Here is a 22,851-nt window from a genome sequence, read left to right as displayed (position 1 = left end):
CTTTTATTGATGTGTTGTATCACATTGACTGATTTGCGGATGTTGAACCAACCTTGCAGCCCTGGAATAAATCCCACTTGGTCGTGGTGAATAATCTTTTTAATGTACTGTTGAATCCTATTGGCTAGTATTTTGTTGAGTATTTTCGCATCTGTGTTCATCAAGGATATTGGTCTATAGCTCTCTTTTTTGGTGGGATCCTTGTCTGGTTTTGGGATCAAGGTGATGCTGGCCTCATAAAATGAGTTTGGAAGTTTTCCTTCCATTTCTATTTTTTGGAACAGTTTCAGGAGAATAGGAATTAGTTCTTCTTTAAATGTTTGGTAGAAATCCCCTGGGAAGCCATCTGGCCCTGGGCTTTTGTTTGTTTGGAGATTTTTCATGACTGTTTCAATCTCCTTACTGGTTATGGGTCTGTTCAGGCTTTCTATTTCTTCCTGGTGCAGTTGTGGTAGTTTATATGTTTCTAGGAATGCATCCATTTCTTCCAGATTGTCAAATTTATTGGCGTAGAGTTGCTCATAGTATGTTCTTATAATAGTTTGTATTTCTTTGGAGTTAGTTGTGATCTCTCCTCTTTCATTCATGATTTTATTTATTTGGGTCCTTTCTCTTTTCTCTTTGATAAGTCGGGCCAGGGGTTTATCAATTTTATTAATTCTTTCAAAGAACCAGCTCCTAGTTTCGTTGATTTGTTCTATTGTTTTTTTGGTTTCTATTTCATTGATTTCTGCTCTGATCTTTATGATTTCTCTTCTCCTGCTTGGCTTAGGGTTTCTTTCTTGTTCTTTCTCCAGCTCCTTTAGGTGTATTATAGTCTTTGGCTTAAAATCTAATTGATACTATATGTGGAAAACCCAAAAGACTCCACTCCAAAACTGCTAGAACTTATACAGGAATTCAATAAAGTGTCAGGATATAAAATCAATGCACAGAAATCAGTTGCATTTCTCTACACCAACAAGACAGAAGAAAGAGAAATTAAGGAGTCAATCCCATTTACAATTGCTCCCTTGGCTTCATCAAATCCTTTTATGGAAATGCTGCCCACATTTCTATCTGCTGTCCTAAGGCATCTCTAGAGTGACATTTCTCTATTTCAACACATACCTGGATATTTCCAGTTGGCTCCCATGCCATCATCTCTACTGCACAATATAAAAAAATATAATTTCTAAAATTAGTTCTTTCAGACCAAAGACTTTTCACCAATATTACAACTACTCTCAAGCAGAAAATGCTGGACTTAAAGGACCATATAATTATCTTTGAGTCACTTATTTCTATCTCTGCTTCTACAATTTGCCACTAAGTCTTCAAATTACTTTCCTCTACTGCATGTTGAAAAACCACTTCTTTTGCCCATTCCCCCTACTGTGGTTCAAGTCTGAGCCCCTATTACTTCAGCCTCATATTGCAACAGCCCAGTGCTAGCTGGCATCCGACCCACGTGTCTTATCTTCCTAGCTTATTCTGTACATGCTGACAGATAGAAGAGTGCTTTTTTCAGGTCCTTGCTCCTACCACTTATTGAACAAGGCTGAAAATACTGATCCTGACATGTATATTCCTTCTACAAAATCACCTCTAGCTCTAGCTCACATCTCTGGAGCTTGAACCTACCCAATTTCCCGTGAACACTTTTAATGTTTTTGTTTTTCTTTCTCCAAATACTGACCTTGTATAACTGATCTTATTTTCTCTCCTTCCTACTCACTCTAATGTTACGGTACAAGTCAAGTCCCAGCCCTTCCTTTAGGTCTTTCTTCAGTGCTTTGGCTTCAAATGGTTGCTTTTGCAAAGAATCAGTTTTAGTCTTTACCTCCCACTCGTTGGATGATGTTACCAGTGATCTCATTTCCCTAATCGAATGTAAGCTCCCTGGCTTGAACATATGCATCCTTTGCTGACATCCGTGGCTTCTACAGAGTCTTCTGAATTCAGTCACAGCTGAATGAGTGACTGGAACGAGAAAGTCTGAGGTATAAGAGAGGACAGGGGATAGCTTCTCTATAATATTTGCTGATTGATCCTAATCCTTACCATATAATAATTTTAATCATCATCCAAAAAAAAAAAAAAAAACCAGAACCAGTTGGCATTTTAGTCTCTGATCAGATAAGAACAAAGATGAAAATAGCAAGAATCTGACAGGTCAATCACACAGAGTTCTGAAAACAGCCAGGACCCTCAAAGGAAGAAAATTCTTTTTGCCACTAGCAAAAGATATTTCTATCCTCTTAATTCTCCTTATTTCATGTTTCTGTAGGAATACAGGCTCTAAGAAGAAGCATCTTTAATCTCCCAAGGCAACAAAGAAAAAGGCTATCTTCATATGGAAGTTGAAGGGGTTCTTTTGATTATATTTATGTAGAAATTATTTGTTAAAATGCAACTTTCTCTTCCCAGATATTCTGAGACTAGAGGAGACTGACAAGGTAGAGTTAAATACCAAGACAAGAAAACATTATTTAAGTACAGGCTGAGGAAGAGGCACCAGTAACTGGAAACTACGAAAGGAACAGTGAGAAAGGCAGGAGAAAGTAGCCTTGAGGAAGCAAGAGGAAGTTCCTCTTTTCGTGCTGGGAGTGGGTCACAGTATTAGATACTTTGAAGTAGACACCCAGGAGGAGGGATGAACAGAGGTTTTCAGATTTGGAAATGAGATGGTTGCCAGTAATCACAGAAAGAACCGTTTTTATGCAGATTATGTGTCGAAAACAAAAACACCCATGTTAATATTGTTGCTTTTATGCCTACTGTGACCTCTGTGTACATTCCCTGGGGCCATGATCTAACAGGAAGGGGGAAGGAATTAACTCTGAAGAAATACTTAATATGTACAAAGCACTGTGGGGATCATTAGGTTCTCAGCCTCTGAGGGAGGAAATGAATGAACCACAGTTGCACAGTGGTTAAGGAATAATTTGGAACTGAAGCTCTTTTCACACTTGTGCTGCTGTTACCATATCTCAGGTTTCCTCCCATGCTATTTTATAAAAATACGGCTTTCCTCTGTTTTACCTAAACTTCATTTCACACTTTGATCCCTGGGCATTATCTGCGCATAGATTGTAGAATACGAAAATTGGAAAAAACCTGCAAGATCATTTGGTCCAACCCTCTTTTCATTTCTTCATTTAAATTAACTGAGACCCAGGAAGGAGGAGGGATGAGCAAGCCTCACCCTGTGTTAGTGAAAAAACTAGACTAAACTCCTATTTCCTGATTCCCAAACTCAAGCCTGTTGCGTTATAAACTCCGTGTAGGGCTAGAGCTGTATGCAACCGTATGCTTGACTCAGGAGGAATGAGGAAGGTGAACAAGAAGCTCTTTTAGCAGTCAATTTCTTTCTTTCTCTTTTTTTTTTTTAATTTTTATTTATTCATTTGACAGACAGAGATCACATGTAGGCAGAGAGGCAGGCAGAGAGAGAGGAAGGGAAGCAAGCTCCTGACTGAGCAGAGAGCCCGATGCAGGGCTCGATCCCAGGACCCTGAGATCATGACCTGAGCCGAAGGCAGAGGCTTTAACCCACTGAGCCACCCAGGTGCCCCAACACTCAATTTCTTGATGAATGGTTTGCAATGGGGAGAATGACTTTCAGTTCTAAATACCTAAGTTTCTCTAACAGTAACAGGAGATAATTATGTTCTCGCCGTAGCTGATGGTGGAGGACAGATAAGGAAAATTAAGTATATGAAATAAAATTCTAAACATCGCTAGATTGTTAATATTCTTTATAAACTAAATTTTAGGTTTTAAATAAAGGTTTCTAAAAAGATGATGATAAAAACAGAAGATGTTTACCAAAAAGAAGCTATTTTTCTCAAGTTAGAAAAGCAACCTTTTCACTGTCAAGGATCAAAATCAACAAAAATTGGAATTTTATGTGTTCAGACTTTTGCATCATCACCACATACATAACTACCAATGAGGGGGAAAACAGGTTTTTATGAATTAAATTAAATACATAGCTACATTTTAAGAATATAGCAGGAACTACACGCTCAAATTCAATGTAAGTAAAGACAATCATGTTCTCTAAAGGCCGAAGTTGCTACAAGTATAAACAACATGTTCCAAAGCATGGAATGTATCATCCACAATACCTAGTAAATAACCACACTACCCAGTAAATGTTGGAAACATTTCCCGTCACTCATTTCTGCAAGATCACATGTTATCTAGTAGTGCAGACAGATTGCAGTCCGCATATGGCAGTAAATTTGAGTAAATAAATCTGTCATTTAAAAATCAGTACTGAATATGAACAGGAATGGGCATAGCCATGGCAACATTAGGAATGTCGTTGCTGAGCATTTTTGGAAAGTTAACCAACCATAGTATGCTGTACACATGCACATAGAGAGTTCCTATAGGCAAGGACGTATGGATCTCATTGAGTGTTAGGGTGACAAGCTAACTGCTCTGGAATGCCATGAAAGAAAAACTAACCAAAAAATCCCAAACAAGCTGCAGGGTACAGTACAGTCATAGCCTCCTTGAGAGTTTGCTCTGATTACCTTCTAAATACGAATGGAGGAAAAATTCAGCCAGAGGAGTTACAGGCTCTGCTCAAAGAATGAAGGACATAGTTTAAAAGGATGTTTCCATGTAGCCATGTCAGGTGGACTGGGCCGAAGTGGACGGACGTCTGCTGCTCTGGTCACCGAGCATGTCTTCAAAGCAACAGACTCCTCAAGCTAATGGTTAAGTGAGTGATATGATGGAGGAATGAAAAGTGAATTAAGTGTGGAATGGAGCTTCCCACCTCTTGCCTGGCGTCCAGGCCCGCAGCCTTCCTGCGCTCCGGGGCTGTCCTGTCGCACACTCCAGGGAACCAGCTGGCACCTGCGCCATTTGTGAGTCTTCCACCTGCAAGGAAAGAACGGAAGCCCCACAGAGAGGAAGCAAAAATGCCAGGCAAACCACAGAGAGATGGAAACATGACTTTGAACACGGCAAGTGGGAATTTATTTCCCAAGGCTCAGTCCTATCTAAATGTAATTTAGATCTCTATCAAGACATTGTAAAAAGCAGCATTAAATATACAGGCAGTTTCTATGGCTGTGGAGACAAGAGTTCATCATTGTCAGCTTCTATCGAAATGAACTCTATAGATGTATTTAACCTTTTTAAAAAATACTGAAGTATAGTTAATACTTGTCACATTTTTAAATCACATCTACTATGCAGATAGTACTACAAGTGATGCATCCCATTTAAATAAGGTATGTTTATTTTATATTCAAGTTATAAAACTGTATTCAAGTCATGAACCTTTGGTATGGTATCTTTTGGGTAGCATCACAGGGGTAACTCAGAAACTGCAATTAAAATACATTTTACAAAAACAAATCTCTCAAATAAGTAAGTCTGGGGCTGACAGTTGTCAGTCACTGTTCAGAGGAAACATGCATTTATACTGTTTGTCATGTCGGAATTAAATACAGAGAAAATAAGATGACAAATATGCCATCGTATTCATCAGATTTATCTTATTTTGTGATCACACATTCTATCAATTAATGCCATAATACATCATCTGTCAGCAGACTGCAATTATGTACTGCATCGTTTTAAGTAGGTGCTTTCTTTTAATAGTTATGAGGAAAAATTTCCCTAATAATCATCAAGATGATGTTATATAGCTTGAATAACCTGAATTTTCCTCGAGGTGGCCACAAATGAATAGCACAGACAACTTATTAGCAACACTGAAGTAAAGATGTCATTTTGTGAACCGGAATGCCAGCATTTATGAGGAACAGGTGCTCTTTGGAGCCAGGGGAGGAATGCTTAGGGTACTCCTCGACCAGGAAGAGAATCACTTAGGTGTTTCATAATTATTAACCACCTCTCTGAGTTTCTTATAGTTTAGATCATCATAAAACACTTCCCCCAATCCCTGGAGCTAGTGACACAGTTTGGAAATTTACACAAGTATTTGCCTCCCTGGAGATAATTCCAGTAGGGGGCAGCTCCCCTAAAGAGGCAAGCAATGGCACACACAGCCACAACCTGTGCAAATTTCCACCGAGCCTGTGGGTCCGTCCTTGGCTTTCTTTTCTCATCATGGGAAAGAAAATGGTCTTGGAGTATTTGCTCAGTGCATGGCTTACAATGGTTTTTCTTTTACCCCATTACCTGTAGCTTTGGCACACTGGAGGGGCCTCACAGACTTTCTCTTCATAGAGTGGGTCCGGGCAGTCTCTGCCTCCGTTGGCTGGCAGCTGAATGATGACCCTGTGCCGAGACTGCTTTCTGACTCCGGAGTCCCCTGGAATGAGGCAGCTTTTTAACTGCTGTACCCTGCACTGATAAAACAATGTCCACATGCCAGCCCTTGTGAAGAAATTACCTTGCTTCCAGCTACATGTGCTTTGACATCCTTGAATGAGAGGTCTCATCTAGTCTCATCATTTCCCAAATTTCCAAATTCTCCAGACCCTTATATTGAGAACCCAACCAATTTATATTAAAAAATGTGAAGAACAGAGAAAACAGTTCCGTATCAACTAGCCTTGCTAATGTACAGATACAAAGTAATTGCTCTTTTGTATATTTCTTTCCCCTTGAGAAATATGACAGATCTAATTAATTTATTTTCCTCTACCTTACGCTTATTTTTATGCCATTTCACATAGTCCTGTTTACCACATGGGACTCATACAGTTCTAATGAATCTTTCTTAGGAGACTATATTCAATGCTTTAATGTGAAATTTTATTTCTTTGTTATTCACTTAATTTGAAATGCACACCTCATAAATTATTCTAGTCATTTATTATTCATGTTAAACAGCCTAAGATCTTCAATTCAGGTCACATTCTAAACATCAAGGCTGTAAGTAGTGAAACGAAAGTGGTTTCCTAGAGGCAGAATTTTTACAGAAACATTCAGAGTAGCAATTACTGTAAGTAAATAACTCCAAATTATGTTTAAAAAAAAAAAACAATGGAAATAATTAAGATTTACCTTCAATGAAGATACCAACTTAACAGTATTACTCATCTAAAGATGTCCAAATATTTTCGTATTTGAAAGAGACAATGTAGAATAGAAGACTTGCCAACTTTACTAAAAAATATTCTAATTTGAAATATATACCCTTTAAGGACCAAGGCACAATCACATGACATGATTTTACTTACCTTAGAATTCCCTAGAGAATTATTTTAATACAGTTTGCATGATGCATTTACATTTTTTGCAAGATCATTAAATATTTGATATGCAGATACAAGAACAGAGAAATTTAGAAAGGTTAGCTGTCCCTAACAATGGATGTCTAATAAACAATTAAATGAGACTCTCTTAAAGTTATTGTGTTAGTAGAAAAACGTGATTTGACAATCACAACTTTCTAATAAAGGACATTGTCCCTCATGAAGTCGGGGTATCCCTTAAAATGGTCTGGGCAAGTGACTCCCAGCAATGTGGACTGAAGATTTCCATAAGAGCAGGGAGAAAGAAGCATATTAAGGATTCCTAAATGTCTGACTGTATAGGAAAATTTCTTTCAAAACCTGAAAATAAAAGTTAATAGAGATTTCTCACCCTTTACCCATAACTACTAAGTCAGAATCTCTAAGAGCTGGATTTGGGAATCAGATTTTTACAAAGCTTGCCAGGGAACTGTGAATGAAGAGCCAGGTTTGAGATCGACTGGAATAGATGACCTTGCGTATTTTATCCCAATTTAAGATTCTAGGGTTCACATGTAAGTTTTTAGGATTATTCCCATTGTGGTGAAAACCTCTACTACTAGTGATTATATTAACTATTTCAGTGAATAATTAGAATACGACAGGTAAGAAAGTAGGAGGTTAGGGGCTGGAGGTAGTGAGTAGCAGAGAATTAAAGAATGTGAAAATACTGGGGTGCCTGGGTGGCTCAGTGGGTTAGGCCTCTGCCTTCAGCTCAGGTCATGACCCCAGAGTCCTGGAATCAAGCCTCGCATTGGGCTCTCTGCTCAGTGAGGAGACTGCTTCCCCCCTCTCTCTCTGCCTGCTGCTCTGCCTACTTGTGATCTCTGTCAAGTAAAAAAAAAAAAGAATGTGAAAATACTGTCAGAGACTTTTTTAAAAAAATTGTAACAATAGCAGTTTGAATACCAGTTGCAACTTTTACATATTAAATATCATCTATCTAGGAAAGATCTAAGAAACACCAAAGGGACTTCTAATAAAATTGCTAATGCTGCCTCCATCCATTATGTTGTTCCAGTGGCCCCTATTTTAAGGTCCAGGTGATAAATTCCTCTAATAATTTAGAGCTAGGAAAATTTTGTTTCCCTTGACAATCTGTTAAGACTCTTAAGGCTTCTATTTTTTGCTTTGTTCACCAGAATCTCAGGGCTAATTTCCTTCTGAAGTTTACCTTAACTTTGACTTCACAGTGTGATTTTTCTCTTCCTGTCCCGTTTCCCCAACTCCATGCACTACCTGACTCAATCCTTCTTTTACACTTTCTACTATTTTTCTTTTCTTTCTTTTTTTTTTTGTTTTTTAACATTATGGTCTTTCATCTTTTTAAAAGAGTATACAAACTGCATATTCATTCTTATTATTTGGTTAGCATTGGGGGAAGGAAGGAGGTGGTTGTTTGTTTAATAGGGAAAGAAAGAAAGAACATAAGAGCATGGAGGAGTGGGTCTTTGTTTCCAGGATGGTCAAGGTTCTCAGAGTGAGTAACTCACCAACCATGTTGTCTACATGCAGGTAGACAACAGACATGGAATTGAGACCCAGGGATCTGGAACCTGGAGGAGACAATTAGTTCAGCCTCAGTGGCACCTTATACACTAAAAGCTCTGCATCACTAACTGTCACAAGGGACACAGGCAGTGCTGCTCCTGTGAGAGTTAGTTCCTGTGATAGAAGCAGCAGACAGTGTCTCAATCCTACTTCATTTTTCAACCTCAAAGCAAAAATTTCACCTCAGGTACAACTCTGAAACATTCTAGTGTCTTTTCATCGCAACGTCCATGAGCTTGTATTTGATATATAAGATCACGATAACTCTTTTCACTTCCATAATTGATTCCACACTGGCAATCCACTTATTCTTAAAAAAGGTTCAAATACCTTGACCTCGTGTGGCCCACAGAACAGTGACTGTGAGCTGATGAAAGCAGAACAATCCAAAGCTGTAACACCTACAGAGGAAGTTTAATGGGGTTACACAGGAAGTGTCACGATATCCGTGTTTCTATCCACAGGGAGGTGCGCTGACTCTCAGATCTCAGTTACGAAATTACTTGTATACTCAAAGAAACAGCACTGTGGAGCTCAGCCAGGTTAGAGAGCCCTCAGATCAGAATACAGACAAAGAGAGAGCTATGGCACATATTTAGAAAGAAAAGTGGAAGGTTTCTCACTAATAACTTGAGCGGGCAAACCTGGAGTTTTACAACCTTCATAGTTTCCTGTATATATTCGCACTCAGTTATTGCATGTGGTTAATAGACATCCTTAGTTTTCCATTTATCTTTGTGTCTTAGGACACAGAACACCAGTCACATATGGTAAGGATTTAATAAATATTTGCTGGGTGAGCAGACACATTTATTTCACTTCTCAAGTGGATTGTTAGGTAGCACCTTCTCTTTCTTTTTATCCACTTCCTTATAGTAGGAAGCACCTGGGTACAAAGTCTGTGCACTGAAAATTAATAAAAAATAAGGGATTGTTTTGTTCATTGGAAATAATAAACATGGGGAAAATAAAGAAATATACCTATTGTGCTAATAGTGAAAATATCTATCTAGGATAGAAACAGAAAAAGGAGTTAGATACTCAAAAACAATTACATGATAATGAGGCACACAGACTCAGAGGATATGCAGTCTCTCATGTAGTTATATTATAGCATTTTACAGATTATCTTATGATAGTCAAGATAAATTTCACCAGATAATTTACTTGATGGAAGGATTTAAAGGGCAGGCAAAACCAAGATTTGTTAAGCTAGACATAGGATGGATGGCAGATTGAGCACTGGAGTGCTAGGAAATTGAAAGGGAAATGTGTCATGCAAGAAGCAAAATGTAAAGGGAGTTTTCATATCTTTGGGGGTAATTCTAGTGCCGTATTGCTTCAGGGCATCAAGGTAGACTAGACTTCTCTGCGATATCCCTTCTAGTTTTCAAGTCAATAAATGTATTAGAAAAAAGGAGTGGACAGAATTTGAAGAGTAAAATGTATTATTTAATCAAAAGTACTGATATTTTTAAGATTATAGTTACAAGTACTTATAGGCATAAATGTTTCCTATTTTTTAGAAGAGTCCCGCATAAAAATTTATAAAAATCTGGAAAAAGATAACAAGTGAACTGGTTTGAGGATTAAAACTACCCTCTACTCAATACTGATCCTTAACGGCATTGATTTTTCAAGACACATCTTGAGAGAGGGCTGACTGACATTTCAAATAATTCTTTTTGTTTTTCCTGGCATGCTAAGTTATTCTAGTCCATCTTCTGCAATACTACAGTGTAATCTTATTTCTGAAAATGATTTTTAAAGGGAGGGTGGCCCCACCTCTTCTTAAGTTTAAAGCTCTAATAAGATTTAGACTTTACCTGAAGAATTAAATAAGCACTCCATCCTTGAGTTAATTTTCTGTTGCTATTATCTGTCCTTGAACATAGAACTCCATTTACTATTTTTAATTGTGTGCGGAAGTCAGTGTTATTTCAATGAAGCCTGGATTATTCCCATTTCATACCAAATAATGAAAAGAAAAAAAAAAAACCTAACCACATGTCATTGCTTTTTTTTCCCCCCTTACAACAATAAGCTAGTTTTCTATAACACCACTGTATTGTTATTATCAGTTAAAGCAGTCTACAGGCAAAAACAGGAAAGGTTTCTCTGGGTATACAATGCATCTTGGCACTGTTGTCCAACAGCAAACCCTTCTCTCATTCCCTTGGCTTTATTTCCTCAATACACAATTAGAGTTATTCTTTTTAAGTCTGAGTGCCTAGGTTTAGGGTTTCTGAAAGCCTTTTGTTATGTGAGACTCAATACAAAGCTTCCGAATAGAATAAGCAGGGCTGGTCTTCTGCTCCTGCTGAGATGACCTGGTTTAACCAAACACAGCCCTGCTCTCAGAGAGCCTGTCACAGGACAGCAGGTTTCTGAGCTGGCATTCTTGGACTCCTTGGCCACCACCACCCAGGAGCTCCAGGGGTGAGAACAGTATCCTAGTGGCACCGTGCATTTTAATTCACAGCGGTTACTAAATCCTTCAAGAGACAGCCAACTAAACTCATTCTATACCTCACATGTCTGTCACTCACCACAAAAAACTAGCACCACTGCCACGACCCTCTCCCGACACCCCCACATCTTCCATCACCATTTGGTCCCATAGCACTCCCTACGTGTGTAACCTGATCTTCGATTTCTCATTTTATTCCATCTTCTAATCCTCCCACCCAGACCCCCATTAGAACACACGGTCTCTCATCTCCTATCTCTTCTTGGAAAGTTTCCTTCACACTTTTTGCCAGTGAAGCTGATTCTACACATTTCCTAGACTTTTCTTTTCCTTTTATCTTTAAAAATCTCCAGCTCCTCTGTCACCAGCATTCCTTCAGATACCCACCTCGCAGCAGCCAGCTACTAGCATTTCATTAATTAACCACTTTAGAATGTCCCTCAATGCGATCCTTTCTCTTCCTACCCCAGCCACCACTCTGCTGGCTTTGGCAACCACATGGTTATTCCAGGCAAGGTGCTGGGCTCTGAATTACTGTACCTCCTCATCTTCAATAACCTTTTCCTCTGTTTCAAATCCATTACTAGCGCCTTCTGTTCAGCCCTTGATGCTATTATCATTAGTACTTGCACACTCTCATCTTAAAACATCTTACTTTCCCGTCATTCCTCCTAAACTTCCAGTTCAACAGATTCGGTTCTCATTTTACTAAAGTTCTTCAAACTCAGTTGAGACTGCCAGTCCACTGTCCTTATTACTTCTTCATTATCTATCATTCCTTTCATGACCTCACTTACATCCCAACCCAACTGAGATTCCACCTTCATTATTACAATGGAGACTCCCTTGAGAACACCCTTGATTCCCTGCTCCTCCCTTTTTCCCTGGTACTCTCCTAGAAAAACCCCAATTCTAGTCAAAACCAATTATTTGGTTATACTTTTTCTGCACTCAGGCAGCTGAACATCCCTGGAGAAACAATGACAACTGCTCTGAGGAATCCCTTTTTAAACACATAACTAAGTGGGGTCTCCATGTTGCCTAGAAATTCTATGTTATTAGCTTGTCTGCTTCTGCGTTCTCCAAAATGATGGCACAACTTTTCTTCTCTCAAGACCCCCTTCACCCATGCCTTGATCCTTCATACTCATTGAGAGATTAGAACAATCATTAAATGCCCAGTCTGCCTCATACCACCAGACTATAAGCTTCTTGAGAGCAAGGAACACTGATTTCCTTGTTTACTGCTATATCATTTATATTTAAAATTTAAAATATTAAATTTATTTGAGATATCTCCACTGAAAGGAAAAAATAGATAATTGCTTAAAATAATATTCATGATGTTTAATGACATAATGAGTATTTAAAAACAAGTATCAGTAAACATGTCAACAAATACTTAATAATGATCATTTTTTTCTTCATCACGATCTAAATACTTTTCTCACACTGATACACAAACTTCTAAGAAAGACAACATTTAGACTGCATTCACCAGAAATTAACCATATGCAGCATGAAGGTTATTTCCTACAGGAACTTAAATAAAAAGAAAATACGGGATGGATGGATAGATGGATGGATAGATAGGTCAGTCAATCAATCATCAAATCAATAATAAGCTAACCAATAAATTATATGTCAGTTGGATCATGGTTCACAAAGCATAGAGTACTGTAACATACATTATCTCATTGGTGCTACAGAACCACCATAGATGTTATAAGCAAGGCCTGGTGAGCTTAAGTTTCTTGCACAAGCTTACAGGACTGCTAAGTGGCCAAGACAGGTGTTCAAAGATTTGCTGACTTAAAGTTCATTCATTCCATTATATCATAAAACCCACTACTTATACATATGCTCAAAAACTAAAAATTGTGTCCTGCTAGACATAAGCCCAACTTGGTCTTCCATAACTTGTCTCTATTCTTCTTACCAACATCACATCTTGATTTTTCTCCCTATTCTCTGGGCTCCAATGGGCTAGTTGTCTCTTTCCTCTTAAATAACATACCTTCACATGGTCACCTAAGAGTCTTCCTGGTGCTTTTGATCCTCCCTTGGGATTCTTTTTTATGTTCCTGCTTTCAAAATGATTGCTTCCACCTTCAACAAGGTTTTCCCTACTATTTTTTTCCACAATATTTCCCCCCTTCCCTTCCTTAGAGCTCTGTTTTACAGCTAAATCTTATTGAAACAAGTCTTAACATTATCTGGTTTATATTGAAGAGTTTTACATTTTAGAACTCATGCTATTCTGTATTTTAAATGAAATCAAAATCTCACTGAAGTCAGGGACTGTGTCTTCTCTACAGGGCCAGTAATGTACCAGTTTTATATAGGAATCATTAAGTAAGAAATTCAGTAAGTATTTATGCATATATATACACCAATAAGTATTAATGTAATTAACATGTACATAGTATTTACAGTTTATTTCTTCATCTGCCTGCTAAATTTAATTAAAAGGCCTAATACAAGTAATCATAGTTTGTCACATAATTTTAATAAATTATAAATGGTCAAAACAGAGAAGAGCAAATCACTTTCTTGGTACTATAAAATTCAGCAGAAATCAAAATAAAAATTATATTATTCAATTTTAAACTACAGTATTTTTATAATTAATTACATCTTTTGTTTCTTTTCCAGGCATATATCTTTTGTTCCTTCTTCCTACACTAGAAAATTCATAGGCTACTAGAATAGTTTCTAATTCCTGGATATATCCTAATATCCCAAACTAATTTCAAATGAAGACCTAAAGAAATGAGAAAAACTTATCTGATTCCTCACTTTTGTGACTATCCTAGAATCAGTTTAATGGAATATTTTGTGTTCTTCAACTTTATTTCCTTGAAATACTTTAGAGCATTCCAAATTTTATTTTAAAATACTTTACGCAGTACAAGGAAGTATTTAATATAAGAAAAAGGCAAAGGTCTTTTCTTGCCTTTCATTTTCATTAAAAATATTATATTTGTGTTAGTTTATTAATTACATGATTATAAGTGTAACTGCACATTTTTGGAATTATTAAATAATTGCCTTATACTAACATGAACATTACGTATAAAAACATTAAGAATAAATTTTGAAAGCACATGAATTCCATGTAATCAATAAGCTTTTTTACTGTAGTGATGAATAACTAATATTTACCACAGAAATGTTGACTGATAAAATATCATTCTGTTGCTGATTATGACCAAGCCAGATGATCTCATCTGTTATTTAGTTTTTAAGCAAATAAAAGAAGAAAATGGAAAAATTGTCAGTGACACTGGTTTATGATTAAGTTTAATGCCATTAACATTGTTTTGAAAATGTTAATGCTTAAAACTTTTTACACCAAAACCAGTTTAGGTGTCTTAAAAGACTTTTAAAATAAAAATTTTATATTCTTGCTCACTTTATGGTTTAATTTTATTTGATGTTTCAAAGGTACCTAAAATTTTTTAGAAAGCGTAAAAAGGAACCCATGTTTTAACTGTATAAAATGATAATCACTCTGTAAAAACAATCCATTATTAAATTTATGATCTCATATAACATCTTAATGATTTAAATAATTTTTGGCAATTTAAAATAGTGGTTAATCTAGAAGTTGATACATCTTTTTCTTTTTAATTATTTCATTTGCTTAGAGAGAAAAAGAATAAACAGCGGGAAAAGACAGAGGGGGAGGGAGAGAGAATCTCAGACTCTGCACTGAATGTGGAACATGGACGTGGGGCTAGACCTCACCACCCTGGGATCATGACCTGAGCTGAAATCAAGAGTCAAATGCTTAACCAGCTGAACCACCCAGGCCCTTCAAGAAGTTGACTCTTAACTGAATCTCTTTAGTAAGAGTCCAGAAGCTTAAATAAAATAAAAACACAAAATAAATTTAAGAAAAACTATCAGTATTTGCTGGGAGAGTAAAATTAAAAAAAAAAAAAAAATAGAGTGTCACCCAGGACACAGAGAAAATTTGTTCGAGTATTCCGTAAGTCACCTGGAGGATATCTATATCCTTCTCAGCAGCAATGAGAAAGGACACTTTCTGAGAAAAAGACACTCGGTTATCAAAGTGTCTGCCATCATATTAGTCTTTGTGAGAAATAAAAAAAACAAACCAAACTGGGAGGAAATCCTCATCTTGCAAATGCCTCATGGCAGTTAAGTGTTAGAAGAGGTCTAATCTGGCCATTGTTCTCTTTCCTTTATTTGCAGCCTTGGGGGCTGCATAATTTAATTTTATGGTGAATCTGGGCCCATGGCTATCTATTTCTTGCCAGTGAGAGGGCTGGAAGCCATGAGGATGGATAAGATTGTTGTATGTTCTTTCTGAAATACACAGGGACACTACACATTCTTTTAGAATAACGTTAAAGGAAACCTTATTAATAGAATAAAGCCTAAAATCCACTCATTTCGATCTACATCATATAGTTATGGCATGCACGACAAACCAGGATTACACAGTCCCGTGTGAGAAGCACAAACACTGCTCAGCCAGAAGAACCTGGAGGTCCTGCCTGGTGAGTGTGTTTTCTAGGTGAGTGATCTGCAGAACTCTGGAGCTCATACCTTCTTTACATGAGGTGGGACATGATGTCCAGTCACTATATGGCGTCACAAGACAGTCCTTCCTGCAAGGAAGGAGACAGGGCCTCACTGTTTCAGGTCGAAGGCTTTCAGGACACCTAGGAAACGCAAAGCGAAATTACTTAGCCTCTTTGGTAACCCAGAAAACCAGGTAATTTAGTATCCTTAAATTTTTCATTACTAAAATGGCTAAACAGTCATCAACTTGTATTATTTAACTTCTAGGAGCCTGTTCATTTTTTCTAAGAACTATACAACTACATGATTCTTCCAAACTGGGCCTCAGTAAAGCTTCACAAGGCAGGATGTATAGATTTAATAACAGTAATTGTGTTACTAGAACTAAATAAATTAATTATACTGTAACTCCTTATAAAAATCTCTCCATTAATAAATACATATTTTCTAACATGCTCTAAAAGAAATTTGTGGAAATTCAAATCACTAATTTAAGGACTAATTCTGCATCTTTGTATAATAGGCTTATTGCTGATTATAAGTTTCAAGGTTATTCTACAGTTTATTTCTATAAAATATGCGTGGCATAACATAAAATTTGTAATGCAATATATTCAATATACAGGACATGCTTTAAGAGGATATTTATAGCTATATATTATATAATAACAAAATAATAAATGTATATAGAGTATTATGATAAGCAGTTTTTTGCTTTATTCCTGATTTCATTTAGTGTCTCTATTCTTATTTTGTCTTCCATTGTCCCCAGTTTCAATTTATCCTAATTATGGGATTTTAAATATATTTATAAATTAAAATTAAATATATTTAAAAATTAAATTATTAAATAAATAAATTAAATATATTTATATATTAAAATTATAAATATTGGGGACAAAAAGAGTAAATACAGATAAAACAAAAACAGTCAACTAATAATTCAAAGAAAAGTAAAACACTGTGATTTTGACAAATTATAGTAAAATTAATTAAATTATTTTAAAAAATACAGCAAACATTTATTAGGAAAGAGAAAGAAAATGAGAAAACATTGAAATGTCTTAATTTATATAAGAGTTTTCACTTTTTAAAAGATAACTTTAGGAAGCTGATGTATGAGCTTTGAGTACACTGTCTTACTGATTGTATATTCAAGTGATTTTTCTTTTTAACTTTCCCAATTCTTCTCTGTATCTTCAAGATCTGATTCTACCATTTCTACACTAGCATTTACACTAGAAGAGGATGTATCTTAAGGACAATAAAACATAACAGCATAATTCATATGACTAAAAGTAACTTATTGTTCTGATTCCTAAGGAGTTCTCTTTTGAGGTCATATAAATCTCTGACAAAGAAGCTAAGAGGCGGGGCGCCTGGGTGGCTCAGTGGTTAAGCCGCTGCCTTCAGCTCAGGTCATGATCTCGGTGTCCTGGGATCGAGCCCCGCATCGGGCTCTCTGCTCAGCAGGGAGCCTGCTTCCTCCTCTCTCTCTCTCTGCCTGCCTCTCTGCCTACTTGTGATCTCTGTCTGTCAAATAAATAAATAAAATCTTTTAAAAAAAAAAAAAAAAAAAAAAGAAGCTAAGAGGCAGCAAAGAAATAAACCAACAACCACTAGTATTACTAGTTGCTAGAATAACTTGGCAAATTAGTGAAAAATGGGATTTAAAAACACTCCTGATGGCAGAAGTCAAATTTTCTGTAGCTCAGGATAAATTGCTTTTTAACAAATAGATTAATCAGATTTTCACAACTGAACTATGAGTGGAAAAAAACCACAACAACATCATTAATCTCCTTTCCATAATATCTTTATAGCACTTTGCTGACACTTCACTTTTTATATAATTTGTATTACACTTATTTATCTATATGTTCCATCTCATACATAAATATTATGTTCTATTCAATTATACAGATACATGCTTTCCTCTTTCACTCTATAACACTAGGGTTTATTTGGAAGTATATTTGAAAAATATATTGGACTCAAGATTTCAAAAAGAAATAATCTCCCTGGTTTATGTTGAGGATAATCTTGGATTTTCCTAATTGCTGGGACAACAAAGAAATTCAGATGGGAGTCACAGAAGTTAATGAATTGTTAGAAATAAAATTATAAATATCTAGAATTATAATGTAACCATTAGCTAGAAAACACTGTATGGCAAAACCCCACATATAATACTGTTAATTATTTTGGAATTATGGAATTATTGATTAATAATTATTACTGGAGGCACTCCTTATCAATGAAGCAATTTTACAATTTTAATAATGGAAGAGCATTCATAGCAAACTCTTCAAATTTTAGCCCTTTATAAATCAATGGAATTTACAGTGTTATCATTGACAACCTCCAAAATTCAGTTTTAGTTTTGAAATATCCACAGCAAGATACTTGGCTGACTGTGGAGAATAAAATTACTAACAACAAAGCCGTTAAATGAACACACAAAGATAAATTAGGCTAGATTACATCCAATAAAATGAATTCAGATTTCCTTTGGTGAAGCAATTGGTTCAGTCAACATGCTTCTTTTCTCCTTTGTACTGTTTGTATTTAGTATTTGTGGTTTAAATCAAGGAATTGATTTCCCCCCAAATCTTATTCAAGGTCAAATTAAACAGATGTGATAGGAGTTGAAGTTTGTTACTCGGAGGATAGATAAGATCAATAACATTGATTTTACCATTGCACAGTAATCTGTTTTATTAAGAGGAGTTTAAAACAATGTTTCTATTTGCATTTTTGTTTCAAATGCCTACCACTGAAAAGCATTCACTGAATTTAACCTAGCTGTTAGGGATAAGGGCAGTATCATTGTCTCCTGGATTCACAGTATTTGCTTAATTTTTCAGAACTTTAATGGCAAAGTAAATCCATTTAACTTGACAAATCTATACACGCATCCAGGTCATTGGATAAAGGCTGCAAGGGCAAAGGAAATTTTTAATGGATTATTGTGGTGGCTGGACATGGGGCTTCAGGATAGCCTTCCTATTGAATGATTTAATGACATTCATCCATCAGGCTCTTTCACACATAGGTTTATACACATGTATATCTACTGCTTAGCAAAAACAGACTGTAACGTGGGTAAGTGAGGAAAACATCAGCAGCGCTATTTGCAGGTGATGAACTGTGGAACAGGAACGGAGCGAGCTCACTTGTAGCAGCTCAGCATAATAACCCGTAATCCTGTGCCAGGTTGGTCAGGTCACAGCCCTCTGCAGCAAGTATATCTACCTGTATGCTCATCCCAGCAAGACCCAGAATCTTCCAGGGCTTGGCACTTCTGCCCCTGCTGTTAGTGCCAGAGAATTTTAATACACTGCCCATTAACTCCCTGTGTTACATTGTTTACAACTTCAGCATTATATCTATTAAAATAGTGGTTTGGGGCTACCTATTAAGGATGTGGAATAGTTTCTCAATTTATTCCAGTCTTCCTGGCATGTATTTCCTAATGTTTCAGAATTTCAAATTATATAATCAAATGAAGTATTGGGGCAAAATATCCTCAATGCCTGGAACCCTGGCCACATAATAACAACTCTTAATGGGATTATTATTTATCCCCTGAAGTTTTCCACACATCAGCTACATTATTATCATTTCCCCAAAACATTAGAAAGGATCTCAAATTTTTAAGGGAAAATAATATTTTCCCAGACTTATTGAGTGCTTATATTACTACTTTTTTAATCAAATCCTTTCAATTAACTTCGAAAACTAAGGCCAGAATTGGTTAAGGAGCATGCTTAAGGTCACACATTATACTGAAGCACCTGGCCAAGTGTTTGGAAATTTCGAGGCTGTTTTCATACCAGAGCAAAACTGACTGGTTTGACTTTCCCTGTCTTACATGGCTAAGGAGATTTGAATTCTCAAAGATTTATGCTGTCTTTTATCTCAAAAGATAAAAGTGCCCCCACCCTTAAAAGAATACGTTTTTGGAGTTGATTTATTAATTTTCTCAAATAACTGATTAGCTCAGTTATGCTGTGACATGTTTTCGTTTATATTTCTCACAGGGCACATATAATATGCCAATTCTTCCGGTTCTTTGTCCTCCCCTCCAGCAAATCGTTTGCCTTGTTATTACACTATTTGTAACCCCAGTGAGAAACTGATGGTTTTTCTACTTACCATAGCACTCATCCTATCCCAAGGCTCTCTTTCAGAAGTAAATGGCTTATTCATTTAACCATTAAAAGATGTAATAAGTTTGGCTTCAGTATTTTTGATACAGTATTTTCTAGGGAAAATGAAAGGCAGATTATAGAAGGCTAGAGCCCAATTAAACCATAGAGGCAGAGTCCATAGCCTATGGGTACACAGGAGGTCACAGACGACCTGCGCTGCTAGGACTTCATCCACTGTCGTTATTGATCAGCCAGGCCCAGAGCAAGCCCTCCTTTCACAGCCTCACTAGCCTAATAAAAGGAGAAAAGTGCTGCCGTAAAACTGAAAGTGGGCGCCACACAGAAATATTTCTATGGGGTTTACAGATCCCAGGTACAAGACTCCTTCGCTGTTAGAACTTGATCAGCCGCTGACATTCAAATCAAACACATCCTGCTCTTGAGGACAGGTGTGACAAGCATCAAAAGGCAAGCGAAGCCTGAGCCAATCCTCTGCATGGCTGGCCACAGGATTTACCCTCAGCATTCTAAAGCCCTTACTTTTTGGGTCCTACTTGGCCCACGTTGACCCGCACACAGATGACTTTCCTTGTCTGCATGCCAACGGAGCAAGAGGCCTCCCCGTTCCAAGTTGTGGTCGTGTTGAAGGACGACACTGAAGTGTCCTCGATGCACTGGCCCCAGGGACCGGTTTGCCAGTGGTACACGGTGCAGGCGTGCTCGTTACAGCCGCGCACCTCCTGCAAAGCACTGCTGTTTGGACAGTGAGCTCCACCTACAGAAATGAACAACAGAAGAGGATTAGCTACGGTGCTGACAGGAAGCTCACCATTCTCTCTTCTTCGAAATTAAGAGTAACAATGATACCTGTCATTTGTTCGCGCATACTAAGTGGCCAGCACGCTGGTGGGAAGGCAAATTACATAGTAATCTAATACCACTTGGCATCTTCTGGCTTCAATTTTAAGCAATGTAATATGCATGATTTTTGTTTTGGGGGACTATGGAGGACCTCAAAGAGGCATTATGCTCCAGAGAAGCAGAAAATGAGGTACAAATGACGAAGGGAAACACGGGGATTGAGATTCTGTAGATGGAGAAAACCCATTGTGTTTTCACATGTTATTCCCCAAACTGAAAATCTTAAATACATGGTTTAAAGTACCGCTTATTTTAATGTATTGGGCTTTAGGGTGATGTGAAACGGGGGCTTAAAATCAACTGATGCTGTCTGATCTTCCCCAGTGTTACTGGAAAAGCCATGTAGTAATGATAGTGTACCATGTTTCTTCAAATCTAGGATGTCATTGGCTGGAAGATATATTATCATTTTGTATGTCAAAGAAAGAGCGATGGCTACAAGTTAAATGATGCTACACTGTTTCTTGATCAACCCTAATTTTTACTGTACACTTACTGAAATAGATTTGTAGGATTCATTTACATGGTTTTTAAAAAATATATCACTCAATTGCACACATACAAAGGGAAGACATTCCTAAATATCCTTTACATTCAAAGTCCAAATCTTTTTTAGATTTTATTTATTAGGCAGACAAAGATCGCAAGTCGGCAGAGAGGCAGGAAGAGAGAGAAGAGGAAGCAGGCTCTCTGCCAAGCAGAGAGCCCGATTCGGGGCTTGCTACCAGGACCCTGGGACCATAACCTGAGCTGAAGGCAGAGGCTTTAACCCACTGAGCCACCGAAGTGCCCCCAGAGTCCAAATCTTTTGAGTCGCATTTTAACTCACACTCATCAAAGTTTGCCCTCCTATACAGAATCATCCCTGTGGTATCAAAAGTGTTGATGATGCAGGATTTTTTTTTTTCTTTTTAAGAGCTCTCTCAAGGGCTTTCTGCCAAGGTACTGGTATTCATTTCTAAGTTTTGATGTTGGCACATTTTTAATTGTACCAGAAGATGTCAATAAAAGATTTAAGCAAGCAACTGAGTAACAGTTCTTAGCTGTTTTTGTTTATTTTGGGCAGAAATATCATGGAATCACTATTGACACCAGGAATAACAATAAAATTCAGGTACTAGCAAAGATAGCTACATTTTAATTGCTGTCTAGCTGCTGTGGTATTAAAATACAGCCATTTTAAGATACCATAATTACAGAGATGATAAAAGGTAAAAGGGCTGTATCTTTTAATCAAACGAATATAGTGTGAAGTTGTCACTATGGAACCATTTTTTATGGGCTAGCCCTGTTATATATACTTTGTAGGGGGATCTCATTTTATACCCCAAACTTCATTACAAGTTAAAAATTATAAAGTAGATGAGCCAATATAACTTAAATGATATAATGGTAACAGGTCAGAATTTATGGAGCTCAGTTTTTTTTTTTTTTAAAGATTTTATTTATTTATTTGACAGAGAGAAATCACAAGTAGATGGAGAGGCAGGCAGAGAGAGAGAGGGAAGCAGGCTCCCTGCTGAGCAGAGAGCCCGATGCGGGACTCGATCCCAGGACTCTGAGATCATGACCTGAGCCGAAGCCAGCGGCTTAACCCACTGAGCCACCCAGGCGCCCCTGGAGCTCAGTTTCTTACCCCTATGCTATGTATAATGCCAATTATAAAAATGAGAAGCTTTATATTGTTACAAGCAGATTATATGAGGAATTTATTGCTTATTCTATTGATAATTTAATCTATTTTAACTTATGTAGCCCTTGGACTTAATCTATCTGAATTTATGTAGTCTTCTGGATTTTAGGAACAGAAAATACTTGATTGTTGGAGCATCTGGGTGCCTCAGTCAGCTGGGCAGCAGACTCTTGATTTTGGCTCCGGTCATGATCTCGGGGTCCACGATCTTGGAGCGCCGTATCAGTCTCCATGTTCAGCAGGGACTCTCTCTCTCTCTCTCTTTCCCTCTGCCCCTCTCCTTACTCTTTCTCAAAT

General features: G+C 37.2%; 1 protein-coding gene across 1 annotated transcript in view; it reads right to left on the bottom strand.

The window, feature by feature from the left end:
- The window catches only part of THSD7A (thrombospondin type 1 domain containing 7A), a 469,954-nt gene that overhangs the window by 74,631 nt on the left and 372,472 nt on the right, over positions 1 to 22,851 (bottom strand). Inside the window, exons 8-11 of the mRNA XM_059396774.1 lie at positions 20,481 to 20,715; positions 15,811 to 15,926; positions 6,151 to 6,283; positions 4,775 to 4,878 (exon numbers count right to left, since the gene is read on the bottom strand). Of these exons, the coding sequence (XP_059252757.1) occupies positions 4,775 to 4,878; positions 6,151 to 6,283; positions 15,811 to 15,926; positions 20,481 to 20,715 (588 nt within the window). The remainder of the gene's footprint in view (positions 1 to 4,774; positions 4,879 to 6,150; positions 6,284 to 15,810; positions 15,927 to 20,480; positions 20,716 to 22,851) is intronic.

This window comes from Mustela nigripes, chromosome 4, assembly GCF_022355385.1.
Source record: "Mustela nigripes isolate SB6536 chromosome 4, MUSNIG.SB6536, whole genome shotgun sequence".
Classification (NCBI taxonomy): domain Eukaryota; kingdom Metazoa; phylum Chordata; class Mammalia; order Carnivora; family Mustelidae; genus Mustela; species Mustela nigripes.
The sequence above is the reverse complement of the archived record's forward strand: the minus strand, read 5'-3'. Positions and strand labels throughout refer to the sequence as shown.